Source organism: Pan troglodytes, chromosome 8 (genome assembly GCF_028858775.2).
Source record: "Pan troglodytes isolate AG18354 chromosome 8, NHGRI_mPanTro3-v2.0_pri, whole genome shotgun sequence".
Classification (NCBI taxonomy): domain Eukaryota; kingdom Metazoa; phylum Chordata; class Mammalia; order Primates; family Hominidae; genus Pan; species Pan troglodytes.
Window position 1 is genome coordinate 45,817,963 of NC_072406.2, and position 18,417 is coordinate 45,836,379.

The 18,417-nt window shown below is 35.5% G+C and overlaps 1 protein-coding gene across 30 annotated transcripts in view; it reads left to right on the forward strand.

The window, feature by feature from the left end:
* Positions 1 to 16,729, forward strand: part of CCDC7 (coiled-coil domain containing 7) — a 411,675-nt gene extending 394,946 nt beyond the window's left edge. For 27 of the 30 annotated variants that reach the window (XM_063781579.1, XM_063781583.1, XM_063781586.1 and 24 more), the window contains 2 exons: positions 10,209 to 10,442; positions 16,558 to 16,729. In XM_063781579.1, the coding sequence (XP_063637649.1) occupies positions 10,209 to 10,255 (47 nt within the window). In that variant the 3' untranslated portion in view covers positions 10,256 to 10,442; positions 16,558 to 16,729. Of the gene's footprint in view, positions 1 to 4,912; positions 5,075 to 10,208; positions 10,443 to 16,557 lie in introns of all 30 variants that reach the window. The other 3 variants (XM_063781580.1, XM_063781589.1, XM_063781581.1) reach the window with 2 other exon arrangements.
* Positions 16,730 to 18,417: the final 1,688 nt, after the last annotated feature.

The following is an 18,417-nucleotide window of genomic DNA, read 5'->3' on the forward strand; positions in this document are numbered from 1 at the left end:
AAATCTAGGTGTCCTTGGGTGTGTCAATGACTGTTTAGATATGACACCAAAGGCACAATCATGAAAGAAATAATTGATAAGCTAGACTTCATTAAAATGAAAAATGTCTGCTCTGTAAAAACATTAAAAGAGAATAAGCCACAGAGAAAATCTTTACAAAAGACATATCTGATAAAGAACTGTTATTCAATATATACAAAGTGTTCTTAAAACTTAATTATTTGAGAAAATGAACAAATCAATTTAGAAATAGTTGAGGGTACTCTGTTTTTTTAATGTGAACAATTATTAAAAAAGACAAAACAGGCTGTGAAAATGTAGATAAAAGGAGATTAAAGAGATTAGCCATCGAAGTAATTAATAGTACCAATGGATTATAAATAGTTGAACAAAATAAAATCTATGAGCTCTGCTCATATGAAATTAAAAGAAGGAAGAAAAGGAGGTGGTGGTGAGGAAAGGAGAGAAAAAGGGAGAAGGAAGCAGAGGGAGGAAAAAGGAAAAGCTATTTCTTTCAATAGAATGGCAGCTGATAAAGGTAAAAAGAATGATCATGTTAGAAAATTGCAATAGATTTTTAAAAAAATTAATGGGTGAGTTTATGGGAACTAAGTATCTGCCCCAAATTACCTATTACTTATAAAAGTAAAAAAAGTACTTTACAGTAGAGAAACATAATAGACACCATTACAATCTAATGATCAAAATTGCCATCACAATATTTTGAAAAAATATAACCCATTGAGAAGGACATAACATTACATCTGGGATACTCCTCCCGAAGATGTATAACCTGAAAGTAACCATGAGAAAACTTCAGATAAAACCAAATTGAAAAATATTCTACAGACTGGTGTTAAAAATATGTAGGTCAAGACACAAAAAGAAATATAAATTAACTATTCCAGATTAAGAGAGACTAAAAAAACCCACAAATTTAGTGCATGGTCCTAGATTCAATCTTAGTCCAAAAAAATCTATAAAGGACATTATTATGACAAATGCAACTTGAATATGGATTATGAATTAGATGATAAGTTGAGTCAGTGTTAAATTTCCTATTTTTGGTAATTGTGTTGTGATGATATATTATCATTTCTTAAGAAATACTAAAGTTTTACGGGTAAAGAGACATTATGTTTCCAAGTTACCCCTCTATAGTTCAGAAAAAATAATAGTTTATGTATTAAATATTTATCATGTTTATAAATATATGTACATAATGTTTATAACACATACATCTACATATGAACATAGAGAACATTATAAAGCAAAAAGGACAGAATAAAACTGAATAAATTCTAGAAGGGATTGGAATCCCTTCTAGAATTCTTTCAGTTTCTCTGTAAACTTGAATTGATAGAAAAATCAAAAGATTTTTAAAACCCTATTATACAAAAAGCTTCTATGAAACAAAAAAGGCAACTAACAGGAAGATGGGCAAAGAATATAAGTAGGCAATTCACAGAAGAAATTAAAATAGAAATAATAGTAAGTCTATTGTTACTAAATAGAAATAATTCTTATTAAAGATAAAACTTTATATTGTTTATTTTTAAAATTATTTTAAAAATTTCAGTAAAGCATAGATTACATAAAGTTTGCCATTTTAACCATTTTTAAGTGTACAGTTTAGTCGCATTAAATACATTCACACTGCTATGCAACTATCACTACCATCTACCTCCAGAACGTTTTTTATCTTGCAAAACTGAAACTCTCCCCATTAAACTTAATTCCTTATCTCCTACCCCCAGTTCCTGGCAACCATCATTCTACTTTTTGTCTCTATAAATTTAGCTACTATAAGTACCTTATGTGGGTGTAATCATACCTATTTATTTCTTTGTGGCTGGCTTATTTCACTTAGCATAATGTCTTCAAGATTCATCCATGTTGTAGTATGTGTTGGAATTTCCTTCCTTTATTTAACTGAATCATATTACATTGTATGTATATACCACATTTTGCTTAATTATTCATCCATCAGCTGACACTTGGGCTTCCTCTACCTTTTGGCTATTTTGACAAATGCTGCTATAAACACGGGTGTACAAATATTTGTTCCTGTTCTACTCTTTTGGGTATATAAATGAAAGTGGAATTACTGGATCATGTGGTAATTCTATTGTTAATTTTTTGAGAACTCACCATACTGTTTACCACAGAGGCTGTGCCATTTTCCTCTGTATCTACTCATCTGTTTCTTTAGTTTTAGGGGCAGTGGTTTGCTCTGTGACCTCAATTCTCATATGGATCTAAGTTTGGTCAGCTTTTTTCTTACTATGTGAATGGAAGAGATGACTTCCAAGCTCTTTACATGCCAGACAAGAAGTTATAGTGTAGTGTTTTCAAGATTCATCTATGTTTTAGCATCTATCAGCACATTCTTCTTTTTTTTTTTAATACTTTAAGTTCTAAGGTACATGTGCACAACGTGCAGGTTAGTTACATATGTATACATGTGCCATGTTGGTGTGCTGCACCCATTAACTCATCATTTAACATTAGGTATATCTCCTAATGCTATCCATCCCCCCTCCCCCCACCCCACAAAAGGCCCTGGCGTGTGATGTTCCCCTTCCTGTGTCCACGTGTTCTCATTGTTCAATTCCCACCTATGAGTGAGAACATGTGGTGTTTGGTTTTTTGTCCTTGAGATACTTTGCTGAGAATGATGGTTTCCAGCTTCATCCATGTCCCTACAAAGGACATGAATTCATTCTTTTTTATGGCTGCATAGTATTCCATGGTGTATATGTGCCACATTTTCTTAATCCAGTCTATCATTGTTGGACATTTGGGTTGGTTCCAAGTCTTTGCTATTGTGAATAGTGCTGCAATAAACATACGCATGCATGTGTCTTTATAGCAGCATGATTTATAGTCCTTTGGGTATATACCCAGTAATGGGATTGCTGGGTCAAATGGTATTTCTAGTTCTAGATCCCTGAGGAATCACCACACTGACTTCCACAATGGTTGAACTAGTTTACACTCCCACCAGCAGTGTAAAAGTGTTCCTATTTCTCCACATCCTCTCCAGCACCTGTTGTTTCCTGACTTTTCAATGATCGCCATTCTAACTGGTGTGAGATGGTATCTCATTGTGGTTTTGATTTGCATTTCTCTGATGGCCAGTGATAATGAGCATTTTTTCATGTGTCCGTTGGCTGCATAAATGTCTTCTTTTGAGAAGTGTCTGTTCATATCCTTCACCCACTTTTTGATGGGGTTGTTTGTTTTTTTCTTGTAAATTTGTTTGAGTTCATTGTAGATTCTGGATATTAGCCCTTTGTCACATGAGTAGATTGCAAAAATTTTCTCCCATTTTGTAGGTTGCCTGTTCACTCTGATGGTAGTTTCTTTTCTGTGCAGAAGCTCTTTCGTTTAATCGGATCCTATTTGTCAATTTTGGCTTTTGTTGCCATTGCTTTTGGTGTTTTAGACATGAAGTCCTTGCCCATGTCTATGTCCTGAATGGTATTGCCTAGGTTTCCTTCTAGGGTTTTTATGGGTTTAGGTCTAACATTTAGGTCTTTAATCCATCTTGAATTAATTTTTGTATAAGGTATAAGGAAGGGATCCAGTTTCAGCTTTCTACATATGGCTAGCCAGCACCATTTATTAAATAGGGAATCGTTTCCCCATTTCCCAGCACCATTTATTAAATAGGGAATCCTTTCCCCATTTCTTGTTTTTGTCAGGTTTGTCAAAGATCAGATGGTTGTAGATATGCAGCATTATTTCTGAGGGCTCTGTTCTGTTCCATTGGTCTATATCTCTGTTTTGGTACCAGTACCATGCTCTTTGCTTACTGTAGCCTTGTAGTATAGTTGGAAGTCAGGTAGCGTGATGCCTCCAGCTTTGTTCTTTTGGCTTGGGATTGACTTGGCAATGCGGGCTCTTTTTTGGTTCCATATGAACTTTAAAGTAGTTTTTTCCAATTCTGTGAAGAAAGTCATTGGTAGCTTGAAGGGGATGGCATTGAATCTGTAAATTACCTTGGGCAGTATGGCCATTTTCACGATTCTATTGATTCTTCCTACCCATGAGCATGGAATGTTCTTCCATTTGTTTGTATCCTCTTTTATTTCACTGAGCAGTGGTTTGTAGTTCTCCTTGAAGAGGTCCTTCACATCCCTTGTAAGTTGGATTCCTAGGTATTTTATTCTCTTTGAAGCAATTGTGAATGGGAGTTCACTCATGATTTGGCTCTGTTTGTCTGTTATTGGTGTATAAGAATGCTTCTGATTTTTGCACATTGATTTTGTATCCTGAGACTTTACTGAAGTTGCCTATCAGCTTAAGGAGATTTTGGGCTGAGATGGTGGGGTTTTCTAGATATACAATCATGTCATCTCCAAACACGGACAATTTGACTTCCTCTTTTCCTAATTGAATACCCTTTATTTCCTTCTCCTGCCTGATTGCCCTGGCCAGAACTTCCAACACTATGTTGAATAGGAGTGATGAGAGAGGGCATCCCTGTCTTGTGCCAGTTTTCAAAGAGAATGCTTCCAGTTTTTGCCCATTCAGTATGATATTGGCTGTGGGTTTGTCATAGATAGCTCTGATTATTTTGAGATACGTCCCATCAATACCTAATTTATTGAGAGTTTTTAGCATGACGAGTTGTTGAATTTTGTCAAAGGCTTTTTCCGCATCTATTGAGATTATCATATGGTTTTTGTCTTTTGTTCTGTTTATATGCTGGATTACATTTACTGATTTGCGTATGTGGAACCAGCCTTGTATCCCAGGGATGAAGCCCACTTGATCATGGTGGATAAGCTTTTTGATGTGCTGCTGGATTCAGTTTGCCAGTATTTTATTGAGGATTTTTGCATCGATGTTCATCAGGGATATTGGTCTAAAATTCTCTTTTTTTGTTTTGTTGTGTCTCTGCCAGGCTTTGGTATCAGGATGATGCTGGCCTCATAAAATGAGTTACGGAGGATTCTCTCTTTTTCTATTGATTGGAGTAGTTTCAGAAGGAATGGTACCAGTTCCTCCTTGTACCTCTGGTAGAATTCGGCTGTGAATCCATCTGGTCCTGGACTTTTTTTGGTTGGTAAGCTATTAATTATTGCCTCAATTTCAGAGCCTGTTATTGGTCTATTCAGAGATTCAACTTCTTCCTGGTTTAGTCTTGGGAGGATGTATGTGTTGAGGAATTTATCCATTTCTTCTAGATTTTCTAGTTTATTTGCGTAGAGGTGTTTATGGTATTCTCTGATGGTAGTTTGTATTTCTGTGGGATCAGTGGTGATATCCCCTTTATCATTTTTTATTGCGTCTATTTGATTCTTCTCTCTTTTCTTCTTTATTAGTCTTGCTCTAGCGGTCTGTCAATTTTGTTGATCATTTCAAAAAACCAGCTCCTGGATTCATTGATTTTTTGAAGGGTTTTTTGTGTCTCTATTTCCTTCAGTTCTGCTCTGATCTTAGTTGTTTCTTGCCTTCTGCTAGCTTTTGAATGTGTTTGCCCTTGCTTCTCTAGTTCTTTTAATTGTGATGTTAGGGTGTCCGTTTTAGATCTTTCCTGCTTTCTCTTGTGGGCATTTAGTGCTATAAATTTCCCTCTACACACTGCTTTGAATATGTCCCAGAGATTCTGGTATGTTGTGTCTTTGTTCTCATTGGTTTCAAAGAACATCTTTATTTCTGCCTTCATTTCGTTATGTACCCAGTAGTCATTCAGGAACAGGTTGTTCAGTTTCCATGTCGTTGAGCGGTTTTGAGTGAGTTCCTTAATCCTGAGTTCTAGTTTGATTGCACTGTGGTCTGAGAGACAGTTTGCTATAATTTCTGTGCTTTTACATTAGCTGAGGAGTGCTTTACTTCCAACTATGTGGTCAATTTTGGAATAGGTGTGGTGTGGTGTGGTGCTGGAAAGATTGTATATTCTGTTGATTTGGGGTGGAGAGTTCTGTAGATGTCTATTAGTTCCGCTTGGTGCAGAGCTGAGTTCAATTCCTGGATATCCTTGTTAACTTTCTGTCTCGTTGATCTGTCTAATGTTGACACTGGGGTGTTAAAGTCTCCCATTGTTATTGTGTGGGAGTCTAAGTCTCTTTTTAGGTCTCTAAGGACTTGCTTCCTGTTGAATTGATCCCTTTACCATTACGTAATGGCCTTCTTTGTCTCTTTTGATCTTTGTTGGTTTATCAGAGACTAGGATTGCAACCCTTGCCTTTTTTTGTTTTCCATTTGCTTGGTAGATCTTCCTCCATCCCTTTATTTTGAGCCTATGTGTGTCTCTGCATGTGAGATGGGTTTCCTGAATACAGCACACTGATGGGTCTTGACTCTTTATCCAATTTGCCAGTCTGTGTCTTTTAATTGTAGCATTTAGCCTATTTACATTTAAGGTTAATATTGTTATGTGTGAATTTGATCCTGTCATTATGATGTTAGCTGGCTATTTTGCTCGTTAGTTGATGCAGTTTCTTCCTAGCATCGATGGTCTTTACAATTTGGCATGTTTTTGCAGTGGCTGGTACCGGTTGTTCCTTTCCATGTTTAGTGCTTCCTTCAGGAGCTCTTTTAGGGCAGGCCTGGTGGTGACAAAATCTCTCAGCATTTGCTTGTCTGTAAAGGATTTTATTTCTCCTTCACTTATGAAGCTTAGTTTGGCTGGATATGAAATTCTGAGTTGAAAATTCTTTTCTTTAAGAATGTTGAATATTGGCCCCCACTCTCTTCTGGCTTGTAGAGTTTCTGCCGAGAGATCGGCTGTTAGTCTGATGGGCTTCCCTTTGTGGGTAACCGGTGTTTCTCTCTGGCTGCCCTTAACATTTTTTCCTTCATTTCAACTTTGGTGAATCTGACAATTATGTGTCTTGGAGTTGCTCTTCTCGAGGAGTATCTTTTTGGCTTTCTCTGTATTTCCTGAATTTGAATGTTGGCCTGCCTTGCTAGATTAGGGAAGTTCTCCCGGATAATATCCTGCAGAGTGTTTTCCAACTTGGTTCCATTCTCCCTGTCACTTTCAGGTACACCAGTCAGACGTAGATTTGGTCTTTTCACATAGTCCCATATTTCTTGGAGTCTTTGTTCATTTCTTTTTATTCTTTTTTCTCTAAACTTCTCTTCTCGCTTCTTTTTATTCATTTGATCTTCCATCATTGATACCCTTTCTTCCAGTTGATCGAATTGGCTACTGAGGCTTGTGCATTCGTCACATAGTTCTCATGCCGTGGTTTTCAGCTCCATCAGGTCCTTTAAGGACTTCTCTGCATTGGTTATTCTAATTAGCCATTCATCTAATTTTTTTTCAAGGTTTTTAACTTCTTTGCCATGGGTTCGAACTTCCTCCTTTAGCTTGCAGTAGTTTGATCGTCTGAAGCCTTCTTCTCTCAACTCGTCAAAGTCATTCTCTGTCCAGCTTTGTTCCATTCATTATTCTTTTCTATTAATGGAATAGTCTGTACCACATTTTGTTTATCCGTTCACCAGCTGGTGGACATTTGGATTGTTTTCACTTTTAGACTATTTTGAATGATGCTGCTATGAACATTCATGTGACATTCTTTTTGTGGATATATATTTTCATTTATCTTGGATATATACCTATTAGTGGAATTGCTGGGTTGTGTAGGAAATTTATGTTTAATTTTTAGGAAGCTGCCACACTACTTTTTAAAGTGGCTGTACCATTTTACCATCCCACCAGCACAGTGTGAATGTTCTCATTTTTCTATGTCCTTGCCATCATTTGTTATTGTCTGTCTTTCTTATGATAGTCATTGTAGCAGGTATGAATTATTGATATTTTAAAATGAGAAATAATGCATATATATGGTTAAAATGCAAATGATATAGAAAAGTATACAATTAATAATTAAAATCACTTTTCCTTCACCAAATCCTGTCTCAGAAGGTAACTAGTCTCAAGCTTTTTGTATAACATAAAGAGAAAACCTGTTTAGAGTAATATGCATCCTATGCTGAAAGTCATATATATATATTTTTTATATGTACATATATAATTATATTCAATTATAAAGATATATAAATATATTAACATAAATGTGTATATAATTTAATATAAAATGTATATTTATTATTATTTATTAAAAGAAATCACACATCTTTTCTGCAACTTAACTCTTTTTTTACTTCAATAGCTTTGTGGGGGTACAAGTGGTCTTTTGTCCCCTGGCTGAATTGTATGGTGGTGAAATCTAGGATTTTAGTGTACCCATCACCTGAGTTGTGTGCATTATACCCAATAGGTAGTTTTTCATCCCTCACCCACCTGTCATCCTCTCCCCTTCTGAGCCTCCAGTGTCCATTATACCACTCTGTATGCCTTTGTGTGCACATAGCTTAGCTGCCACTTATAAGTGAGAACATGTGGTATTTGGTTTCCGATTCGAATTACTTCACTTAGAATAATGGCCTCCAGTTCCATCCAAATTGCTGCAAAAGACATTATTTCGTTACTTTTTATGGCTGAGTAGTATTCCATGGCTGAGCAGTATTTTTATGGCTGAGTAGTATTCCATACATGTGTGTATGTATATATATATACATATACATACACACACACATACACACATATGTATGTGCATATATAAATAAAACTTTTATATATATACACACACACCAACATATCTACACACACACACACACACACATATATATACACACATATATATACTCACCACATTTTCTTTATCCACTCATCATTGCTTTTGGGGTCTTAGTCATAAATTCTTTGCCTAGGCCAATGCCCAGAAGAATTTTATGTAGGTTTTCTTCTAGAATTTTTATGGTTTCAGGTCTTAGATTTAAGTCTTTAATTCATCTTGAGTCAATTTTTGTACATTGTGAGAGATAGGGATCCAGTTTCATTCTCCACATGTGGCTATCAAATTTTCCCAGCATCATTTAATGAATTGGATGTCGTTTTCCCAATTTATGTTTTTGTATGCTTCATCAAAGATCATTTGGCTGAAGTATTTGGCTTTATTTTTGGGTTCTCTATTCTGTTCCATTAGTCTATGTATTTACTTTTATACCAGTACCATGCTTTTGGCATCTTCGTCATGAAATCTTTGCCTGATCCTATGTCCAGAATGGCATTGCCTAGGTTGTCTTCCAGGGTTTTTATACTTTGGGATTTTACATTTAAGTCTTTAATCCATCTTGAGTTAATTTTTGTATAAGGTTTAAGGAAGGGGTCCAGTTTCAATCTTCTGCATATGGCTAGCCAGTTATCCCAGCACCATTTATTGAACAGGGAGTCCTTTCCCTATTGCTTGTTTTTGTCAGGTTTGTCAAAGATCAGATGGTTGTAGATGTGCAGCTTTATTTCTGGGCCCTCTGTTCTGTTTCATTGGTCGGTGTGTCTGTTTTTGTACCAGTACCATGCTGTTTTGGTTACTGTAGCCTTGTATCATATCTTGAAAGTCTTTCCGTATCAGCACATCCAAATCAATCAAATTATTTTTAAGTCCTTTATATTTAGATCTATCATAGCTTATGAGCCTCTGTTAAATAGGCCCTTTGGTTGTTTCCAGTTTTTTCTATGTAACAAACAATGTTGCAACAAAGATTATTGAAATCAAGAGATATTTTATGACTCCATCTTAGTTTCCATTAGCTTAAAGATGAGTCTTCTGCCTAAAATGGACTTGCTGTTATTTCCTCCATGATACTAAGTTAATTTTGTTGTGGTTTACAAATTGGCCTCTCATTTAAAACTGACTGATTTTTCGAAGAACCATAGGCATATTAAGTATATACATTTTTTTGTATGCCAAAATACAAAATTCCAGTGAATTGGAACTTTTTGAATGTCTCCATTAAGACTTCTTAAAGTGTGGTCTCTGGGCTAGCAGCATGGGCATTGCCTGGGAACTTCTAAGAAATGCAGTTTCTTAGGCCCCAACCCCAGAACTACTGAATCAGAAGCTCTGGGTTCAGGTCCATAAATCTGTTTTAGTAAGTTGTCTGAGTGATTCTGTTGCTAGCTAAAGTTGGAGAACCATTATCTATATTTATACTGCTCTAAGTTGAGAATGTCACAGCATCATTCTATAAAAACAATAGGTAGGTAGATTTATATACTATTTTCCATTTTCATTGTTTATATTATTCATACATTCTGTTTTCCATGATATCATATACAATAAAAATTATATCGACTAGAGTAAAATTAAACCTTTTTTCAATTAACACATAACTTTTCTTTAAAGTGTTACATGCTGCTGCCCGAAAATCTGTACCACACCCATACTTTTGAGAATGAAGGAAATTCTGAGCAAGATAAGCAACATGACAAATTCAGAAATGCAGGAAAGGAAATTGCAAGTATAGAAGCCTTTTGAAAATAATACTGACTCGTGTGGATGGTGCTTCTTGAAAAACAGCTGGAAATACAGTGGATCAACAGGGTAGGCCCAGATCACAGAAGGCCTGACCAGGCAGTGGTGAGTTTGAAAGTTTCAAATTACTTTATTACTTTTCTTTTCAATTTTAAAGAAGTTATGCAATTATCTTTTAAATCACAAATAATAAAAATATTCACCCTATTCAAAATATTAATTTTTTGAACAATGCATAACCAACTTAGAAAAAGGAAAAGATGTAAAAAATATATGACAGTAACCTGATACATGTTAAGCATATTCTGTAGAATTTGTAATGGCACAAAATACAACTGCTAATAATTTTAAAGATGTGATTCTTACCAATCAAATGTTTTATAACACTGAAATAGTATTTGTAACTGCATTTTTACTATCCCCTGAAGAGCATAAATATTATTGGCTATAAAACTGTCCTAAACCCAATCTGGGTTATCACTGACATAAATATTTAGACTTGCAGAATATTCTTTTATGCCTTAAATTTTCCTATTTTTCCCCAGCAAGAATCAGAGGAATGAGCAGTAATATTAATCTAAATATTCTGGAGTTATGTTTCTGCCAAAAAATAATAAAGAAAATTGGATTTCTACTCAAACAAAATAAAGTGAAATAAAATGACTGAAATAGTTTCCATCCTTTATAATCTCCCATTGTAAAGATATTATTTACATTTTATATAGTAATGAAAAATGAACAATTTATATGGTTAGAAAAACTCATGAATTCAGCATAATGAAACTGTCAAGAGAAAATAAATGGAGAAATTATTCCCTAGTGATCAATTATTCTCTAAAACTGTGAAAGATCCCAAAGGTAACATAAATGTGAACTATATTAATAACTCTGGTGAGGGTTTTGGAGAGAATATATGCAGAAATGAATAGCAGAATTGTTATTGCAAGCTGCCGATAATTGGGTTGTGAATAAAGTGGATTTTATGTTTCTTTCTATAATTATTTTTATAGTTTTAGTTTAGTATAGAAGACTACCTGCAATGGATGGTGATTGTTAGGGTTATCTAAACTAGATCCAATCCAGCTTCTCAGTTTGCCCCTATGAACTACCTGGATAACAATGCCAGCTCTATCTTAATTCCCATTAGTTAAGTCTGGGATTCAGCAGGCTTTTCTATAAAACATGGAGGAAGTTTTATTTTCACTGAAGCTCTGCCTTTATAGAATACTTATTTGATTAAATGAGGTAATGCATTTTCTAAATCAGTACTTTTCAAGCCTAAATACAAAATAGAACTCACCTGGGGCTTATAAAGCCTACCAGTTTTCTGCCTTGCATCCCCAGACCAATTAAACCAGATTCTCTGTGTGATTCTAATATGCAGCCAGAGTTGAGAACCATGGAGCTTATTGTTTGAAGAGGATACAAGGGAAATAAACTAATGCCCAAGCCCATATGCAAATGGTTGCAGTTGATTTTTTTTTTTAATCCAGGTCCTGTAGCTACTGGCAGAGGAGACCCAGTTAATAGATTCAAGCTATCTTGGCTTCATTTAAATGGTCCTCCTCCTAGACCATCTTTTTCATGGCAATTATGACTCCTCAGCACTTTTCAGTAGAATGTTTTGTGATATAAAAATATTCCACACCTGTGCCCTACAGTATGGGAGGTATGACTCATATGTGGCTCTTGGGCTCTTTATATGTGGGTAGTGTGACTGGGAATCTAGATTTTTAATTTTACATACATTTGATTAGTTTAAACATAAATAATCCTATGTGGCTTGTGGCTCCCATATTGAACTATGCAACTCCAGAATTACCAATGATCCAATAGCCACCAGGACCTGGGAAGGCAGTGAGCTATTCAGAGGGATATACAGGAAATATTTCTGCTTGAATATGAACCAGTCATTAGACTGGTTCAACTAAAAATAGCTCCCTGGAGAAGTAGGACCAGGAATAGTCTTTCAACTGAGCTTTGGGGTAAAATGTAATACTTTTCAGGATAGCAGGATAACCCTTAATATTGAGCAGGGGATGCCAGTTTTAACCAATGACTCTAATTAGCTCAAATTAGGCCAGAATCAGGGCAAATGTGAATAGGGTCTAGGGTCTTTGAAAGACTTTGGCTGCCATCAAAGGTAAGGCTACTCCCAGATTATGAGGTAGTCAGATCTAAGAATGAATACTCAGTGAACCCTGGAAATTCAAAAATTCCTTTGGTTCTATTGTGAGAAACCCAATAGCTGACAACTTGCTGGAGATCATATGAATGCTTTAAATAAACTGAATGACAACAGGGAGTATTTCTCTAGTCTTTTGAATGTGTTTTTCTTTTGATTGATCTAATGATGGTGCTGCTAAAGACAAATCTGAACTGCTGAAGCCAAAAATAAATGGGAAGTCTGTTTTGGTATATAAATTAGGATATTCATCAACAAATGCTGTCCAGAAAGAAAGCAGTGGAAGAATAATATTTTATTCATAAAATGTATGGGGCCATTCATGCTGTTAAGGCCATTCAAATTGGCAAGGGGCCTTCTAGTACACCATTCTTTACTTGTCACTATCTCCAATTTTTTTTTTTATTTAAATTCTGAGATACATGTGTAGGATGTACAGGTTTGTTACATAGTTAAACGTGTGCCATGGTGGTTTGCTGCACCCATCAACCTTATCTTCATCCTTATCCTTTTTTAAAAAAATTTTGATTATCATCTAAGTTTAATATAAATATATATGTTTGAAAGAGTAATAAAAAAGGAAGAACTGAATTGCATCCATAGCAGGACAAGTTTCCTCATACGTTAAAGAGGTGTTCAGAAAATTCCATACAGTATCTGCTAAATAAACATGTTTCGCAGCTTAGCAAAGATTATATGATAGCAGCATCCATGATTTGAAGTAAAACAGCATTTGCTTTCTTCTGCTGGAGGTCGTTGCTCGGGGCGATGTGCATGTTCTTAGACCTACAGCCTTAAGGAAGGGCTTGGGGGTGGCTCAGTGCATGGCCCCAGTGCAGACACTTCCAAACCCCAAACAATGAATCAACCAACCAAACACACAAACATCAAACAATTGTCTCCTTTGAGTTCCTCTTGACCGAATGGAGGCTCAGCAAGGACTGCTGTAGAAGGTACATTAACAGACTTTGGAATGAGGAAAATACCTTAATACCTAGGTATTAAGCCTCGCATGCATTAGCTATTTTTCCTGATGCTCTCCCTCCCCCCACCCACAATAGGCCCCACTGTGTGTTGTTCCCCTCCCTGTGTCCATGCATTCTCATTGTTCAGCTCTCACTTGCAAGTGAGAACCTGTGGTGATTGGTTTTCTGTTCCTGCATTAGTTTGCTGAGTATAATGACTTCTAGCTCCATCCATGTCCCTGCAAACGACATGATCTCATTCCTTTTTATGGCTACATAGTATTCCATGGTGTATATGTACATTTTCTTTATCCAGTCTACCACTGATGGGCATTTGGGTTGATTCCATGTCTTTGCTATTATAAATAATGCTGAAATGAACATACATTTGCATATATATTTATAATAGAATGATTTACATTCCTTTGGGTATATACCCAGTAATGGGATTGCTGGGTCAAATGGTATTTCTGGTTCTAGATCTTTGAGGAATGGCCACACTGTCTTCCACAATGGTTGAACTAGTTTACACTCCCACCAGCAGTGTAAAAGTGTTCCTATTTCTCCATAGCATCGCCAGCATCTGTTGTTTCTTGACTTTTTAATAATCGCCATTCTGACTGGTGTGAGATGGTATCTCATTGTGGCTTTGATTTGCATTTCTCTAATGATTAGTGATGTGGAGCTTTTCTTCATGTATTTCTTGGCCACATAAATGTCTTCTTTCGAGAAGTGTCTGTTCATATCTTTTGCCTGCTTTTTAATGGGGTTGTTTTTTCTTTAAATTTGTTTAAGTTCCTTGTAGATTCTTTATGTTAGACCTTTGTCAGATGGATAGATGGCAAAAATTTTCTCCCATTCTGTAGGTTGTCCGTTCACTCTGATAATAGTTTCTTTTGCTGTGCAGAAGCTCCTTAGTTTAATTAGATCCCATTTGTCAATTTTTGTTTTGTTGCAATTGCTTTTGACATTTTCATCATGAAATCTTTGCCCATGCCTATATCCTGAATGGTATTACCTAGATTTTCTTCTAGGATTTGTATAGTTTTGGATTTTACATCTAAGTCTTTAATCCATCTTGAGTTAATTTTTGTATAAGGTGCAAGGAAGGAGTCCAGCTTCAATCTTCTGCATATGGCTAGCCAGTTATCACAGCACCATTTATTAGACAGGGCATCCTTTCCCTATTGCTTGTTTTTGTCAGGTTTGTTGAAGATCAGATGGCTGTAGATGTGTGGTCTTAGTTCTGAGCTCTCTATTCTGTTCCATTGGTCTATGTGTCTGTTTTTGTACCAATACCAGCTGTTTTGGTTAAGGCTACACTATCTGTAATTTAAATCAAATTGTTAGTGTCCTAAACATTCAGGAGATCAGATATCAACAGAAGTGACTAGTAAGATAGTGTTACCATTTGATGCCACAGTACTTTTTTAGAGGCAAAAATCCCATTTTCTTTTTCAAGAAGAACATGTGATTACTTTTGGGGAGGGTTTGAGGAACTTCTTTTCTCCCTTCATAAGTTGGTGGCTAACATTTTGCACAGGGGCCATGATTCCAGGTGCAGAGACAAAAGGTATGTTCACTGGGGAGTTCCTAGGTACCAGTTGATTATAGAGTTATCGTTATGATGCAGAGGCAACTGCCTACTTCTGATTTTAAAAATGGTTCTCAGTGTGTTGTGTTCTTATCTATGTCAATGAGCACTGGGGTGGCAAATAAAATTAAATTTTAATAGGTTATGGGCATTAATTATAACTTATAGGATATAGGATATGAATTTTCAACAAAATTATTGAGCCATTGGGCCAAGGAATAAGTGGTGTTGATCACTAAAATTCAGGGAACTCATAACTTTTAACTGAGTGAGATCTTGGTGCATGAAGCCTGAAACTTTCATTTATCATTGTTTAAATCTAAAGGCAGGAACTTCCACTCAGAGTTTCACTGAGACAAAGACTGCAGTCTCTGAATTCACAGATTCAAACTCAGAAAAGGCCTTTTGATTGCTGTCTTTTCCTAACCCTTTTATCACCTTCCTAGCCAGCCAGTCATGTACCCAAATTGCAGATGGTAAGCTTACAGGCTGGGTGCTCATGGTCAACATGTCTTTACCCGCCCCCCACACCCCACAATTACAGGCATACTTTGCTTGCAAGGAGCACAGAATTCTCAAACCCTTCAGTTTGGGCAGAGGTCACAGTGGTAAAATGTATGTGTGGATACAATCTCGCCTGTGAGATCTCATCTTCTCATAGTTAAGTCTATCAGTTCAGAGCACACATTCATCATCGAGGATCACAAGTTCATCTAACTTGCTTAAGGACATAAAGCTCATAAGCAACAGATAAAGGGTGGGTAACTAGATGATTGGACTCTACAGACAATGAGTTTAACCTCTAGTATATACTCCATCACAAGGACAAAGTCCATAAGAGCCAGTCTCATAATGTTAAAGAAAAATTTTTGACACTTGATAAACATGGTAAGGAAGACTTTATTAAAGACCATTGCAATAGAAGAGGGAGATTCAACTCTAAGTACAGCAAGGAAAGCTAAGAATTTATAGACAAAGAGCAGAGTGAAGGGGTCAGCAGATGGAAAATTGTTAAGAGGAGATATCAAGTGTAGAGGGATTCTTGCTTAACTGGCCTAACAAGATTCTTCTTAGAGGCAGATTAAGGACTTAGACATTAATGGCGAGGGGTGAGAAACTTGGTTAGATATCAAGCATGAGAGATTCTCACTAAACTGACTTAGTAGGATTTTTGCTTAAGGCAGGCCAAGGATGAGGCCTAGTTGAGAAGAGGGCTTACAGAAGCCTAGCTAAAGTTTGAACACGGAGGGAGTCATTGTCAATGTTCAGCTAAAAAGAATATTTTAGCATTGAAAGATCATTGATTTTTGAAAAGAGCTCTAGATAATATTTTGAAAAATGCCTTTCAATTAGTGGAAGATACGCCTCAACATCAACACATGCACAAGACTGAACGTTTCAGAAAGGTTTGTATGTGTGTATATTAGAAGTTGAATTAAATAAAAAAATTATAATTACTTGTTGATTTATTTTCAGAATGTGTCTTTACCATATGGAACAATTTTGAACTTCTAAGATCAAGCCTTTTTGTTGCTGAGGGTAAGAAAGGAGCTCTGTGATGAGGTTCCAGCTTACTTCTATTTGCCAGTGTCCCTGTAGTGCTTTCTGGTGTGATGTAAAATCAATTAAACAAAACTTGTGCTCTGCATGTTTTGAAAATGTATGGTTCTTTAAGTGTCGTATTATTTGCAAGTCTATTCTGTATGATCCTCTAATAGAGAAAAGTCACCTCCATACATTTCTTACACTTCCAGTTAAAGGAATTTAATTTAAAAAAGAGAGTATCTTGCTTTACCTTTTTTCATATTAAAACTAGAAATGTGTGGAAGAGATCAGAACAAAGTATTTATTTATATAACATTTATTAAACCTAGTGAGGCTACAAAGCGATTTACCAGATTTAGGTGAACTATGAAAGATATTGTTTATAAACTCAAAGAACTTATGCTGTGTGGGAATGTTTTCATGAAAATTAAGTTTAATTGATACTAGTTAAAATGATAATTACTTCACTGACACTAGTTAAGAGGAACATTGAAAAGTATTATGTGAAAAATTTCTTGTAAATATTAAATGTTAGGAATCCAGTATCTTCATATTGTCTTATTTTCTCTTTTGGCCCTGAGACTGATGAATTTTCATTATAGTCACCATCATCTCTAATCATATGCCTCTTTTTATGTGACAATTTGTCTTACTTTTTAGAATTTGTATCAGCTTCTAATATTTCTGAATAGCATTAATATTTTGGTTTCTTATTTACTTGATAACCCAAATGAATACGACAAAATGAAAGAATAGTATTATATATTTAATTAGATCTTATTCAGAATCCAAAAATTATCACACCATTTCAAAGCCTGCTTATATTGGTAGGCTACTGCTTCAGTGAAAAAAAAATCAGTAAGTATTTCAGTTTCTGTGTTTAATAGTTTAACTGTTTCACATGTTATTAGAGGAGCTCGGTATATAATAGACAGTAGTTGTGGATCCCACAGATAGATTCGAATTGGGTTCTTTGTCATATCCGTGGTGCCTCTCAGTAGTACACAGACACATTTTAAAGAAAAACAGATATATTCTCCATCAGGATAGTAAGTTAGTCTTGAAAAATGACAGGCTTTGAGACTTAAGTAAAGGATAACAGTTTATCCCATTTCACCCACCTCTGTTCTGTATATTTCTTTAAGCAACTCTAGAGCTCAGAGTTTACATTATAACAAATCATATATGATGCGTAATTTTCTACTTCCTGTAGGATTCTTGTCACAACTTAATATTTGAAAGATGATCATTCAGCCTCTACTTAATTGTATATCTGGTTACAGAGATCTTACTCTCTCAATTGTAGGAAGTCTCTCACTGTTAGAAATGGTTCATAACATTGGGGTTAATTCTGCCATCGTATAAGTTATACCCATTGATGAAGCTAGAATGAAACTTTAAAAATATTTTAAAGGAGATTAAATGAGATAATAAAAGTGTAGCCTGGCACCAAAAACATTATCTGTTTATTTTCAACAGATCCGTTGAAAATGCTTTATGAGAATGATCTCTATGGCTGTGAAGATTAAATAGTATATTTGAAAGTGGTGTTGCTGAGTGGGATCATTAAGGAAAGTTCTACTCAGACTCAAAGACAGAATAGGGATATATTATATCTTATTCCATTATAGAATATATTCCTAATATTATATCAATACTCTGCTTAATTAAGAATCCTCAAATGTTTTAACAACATAATATTGACTGCAAAACTGAAATCACATGAGAAACTAATATTCAAGACAAAAACCCTCTATGTAAACACTGAATTCTAGTAATTAAATTTGTTTC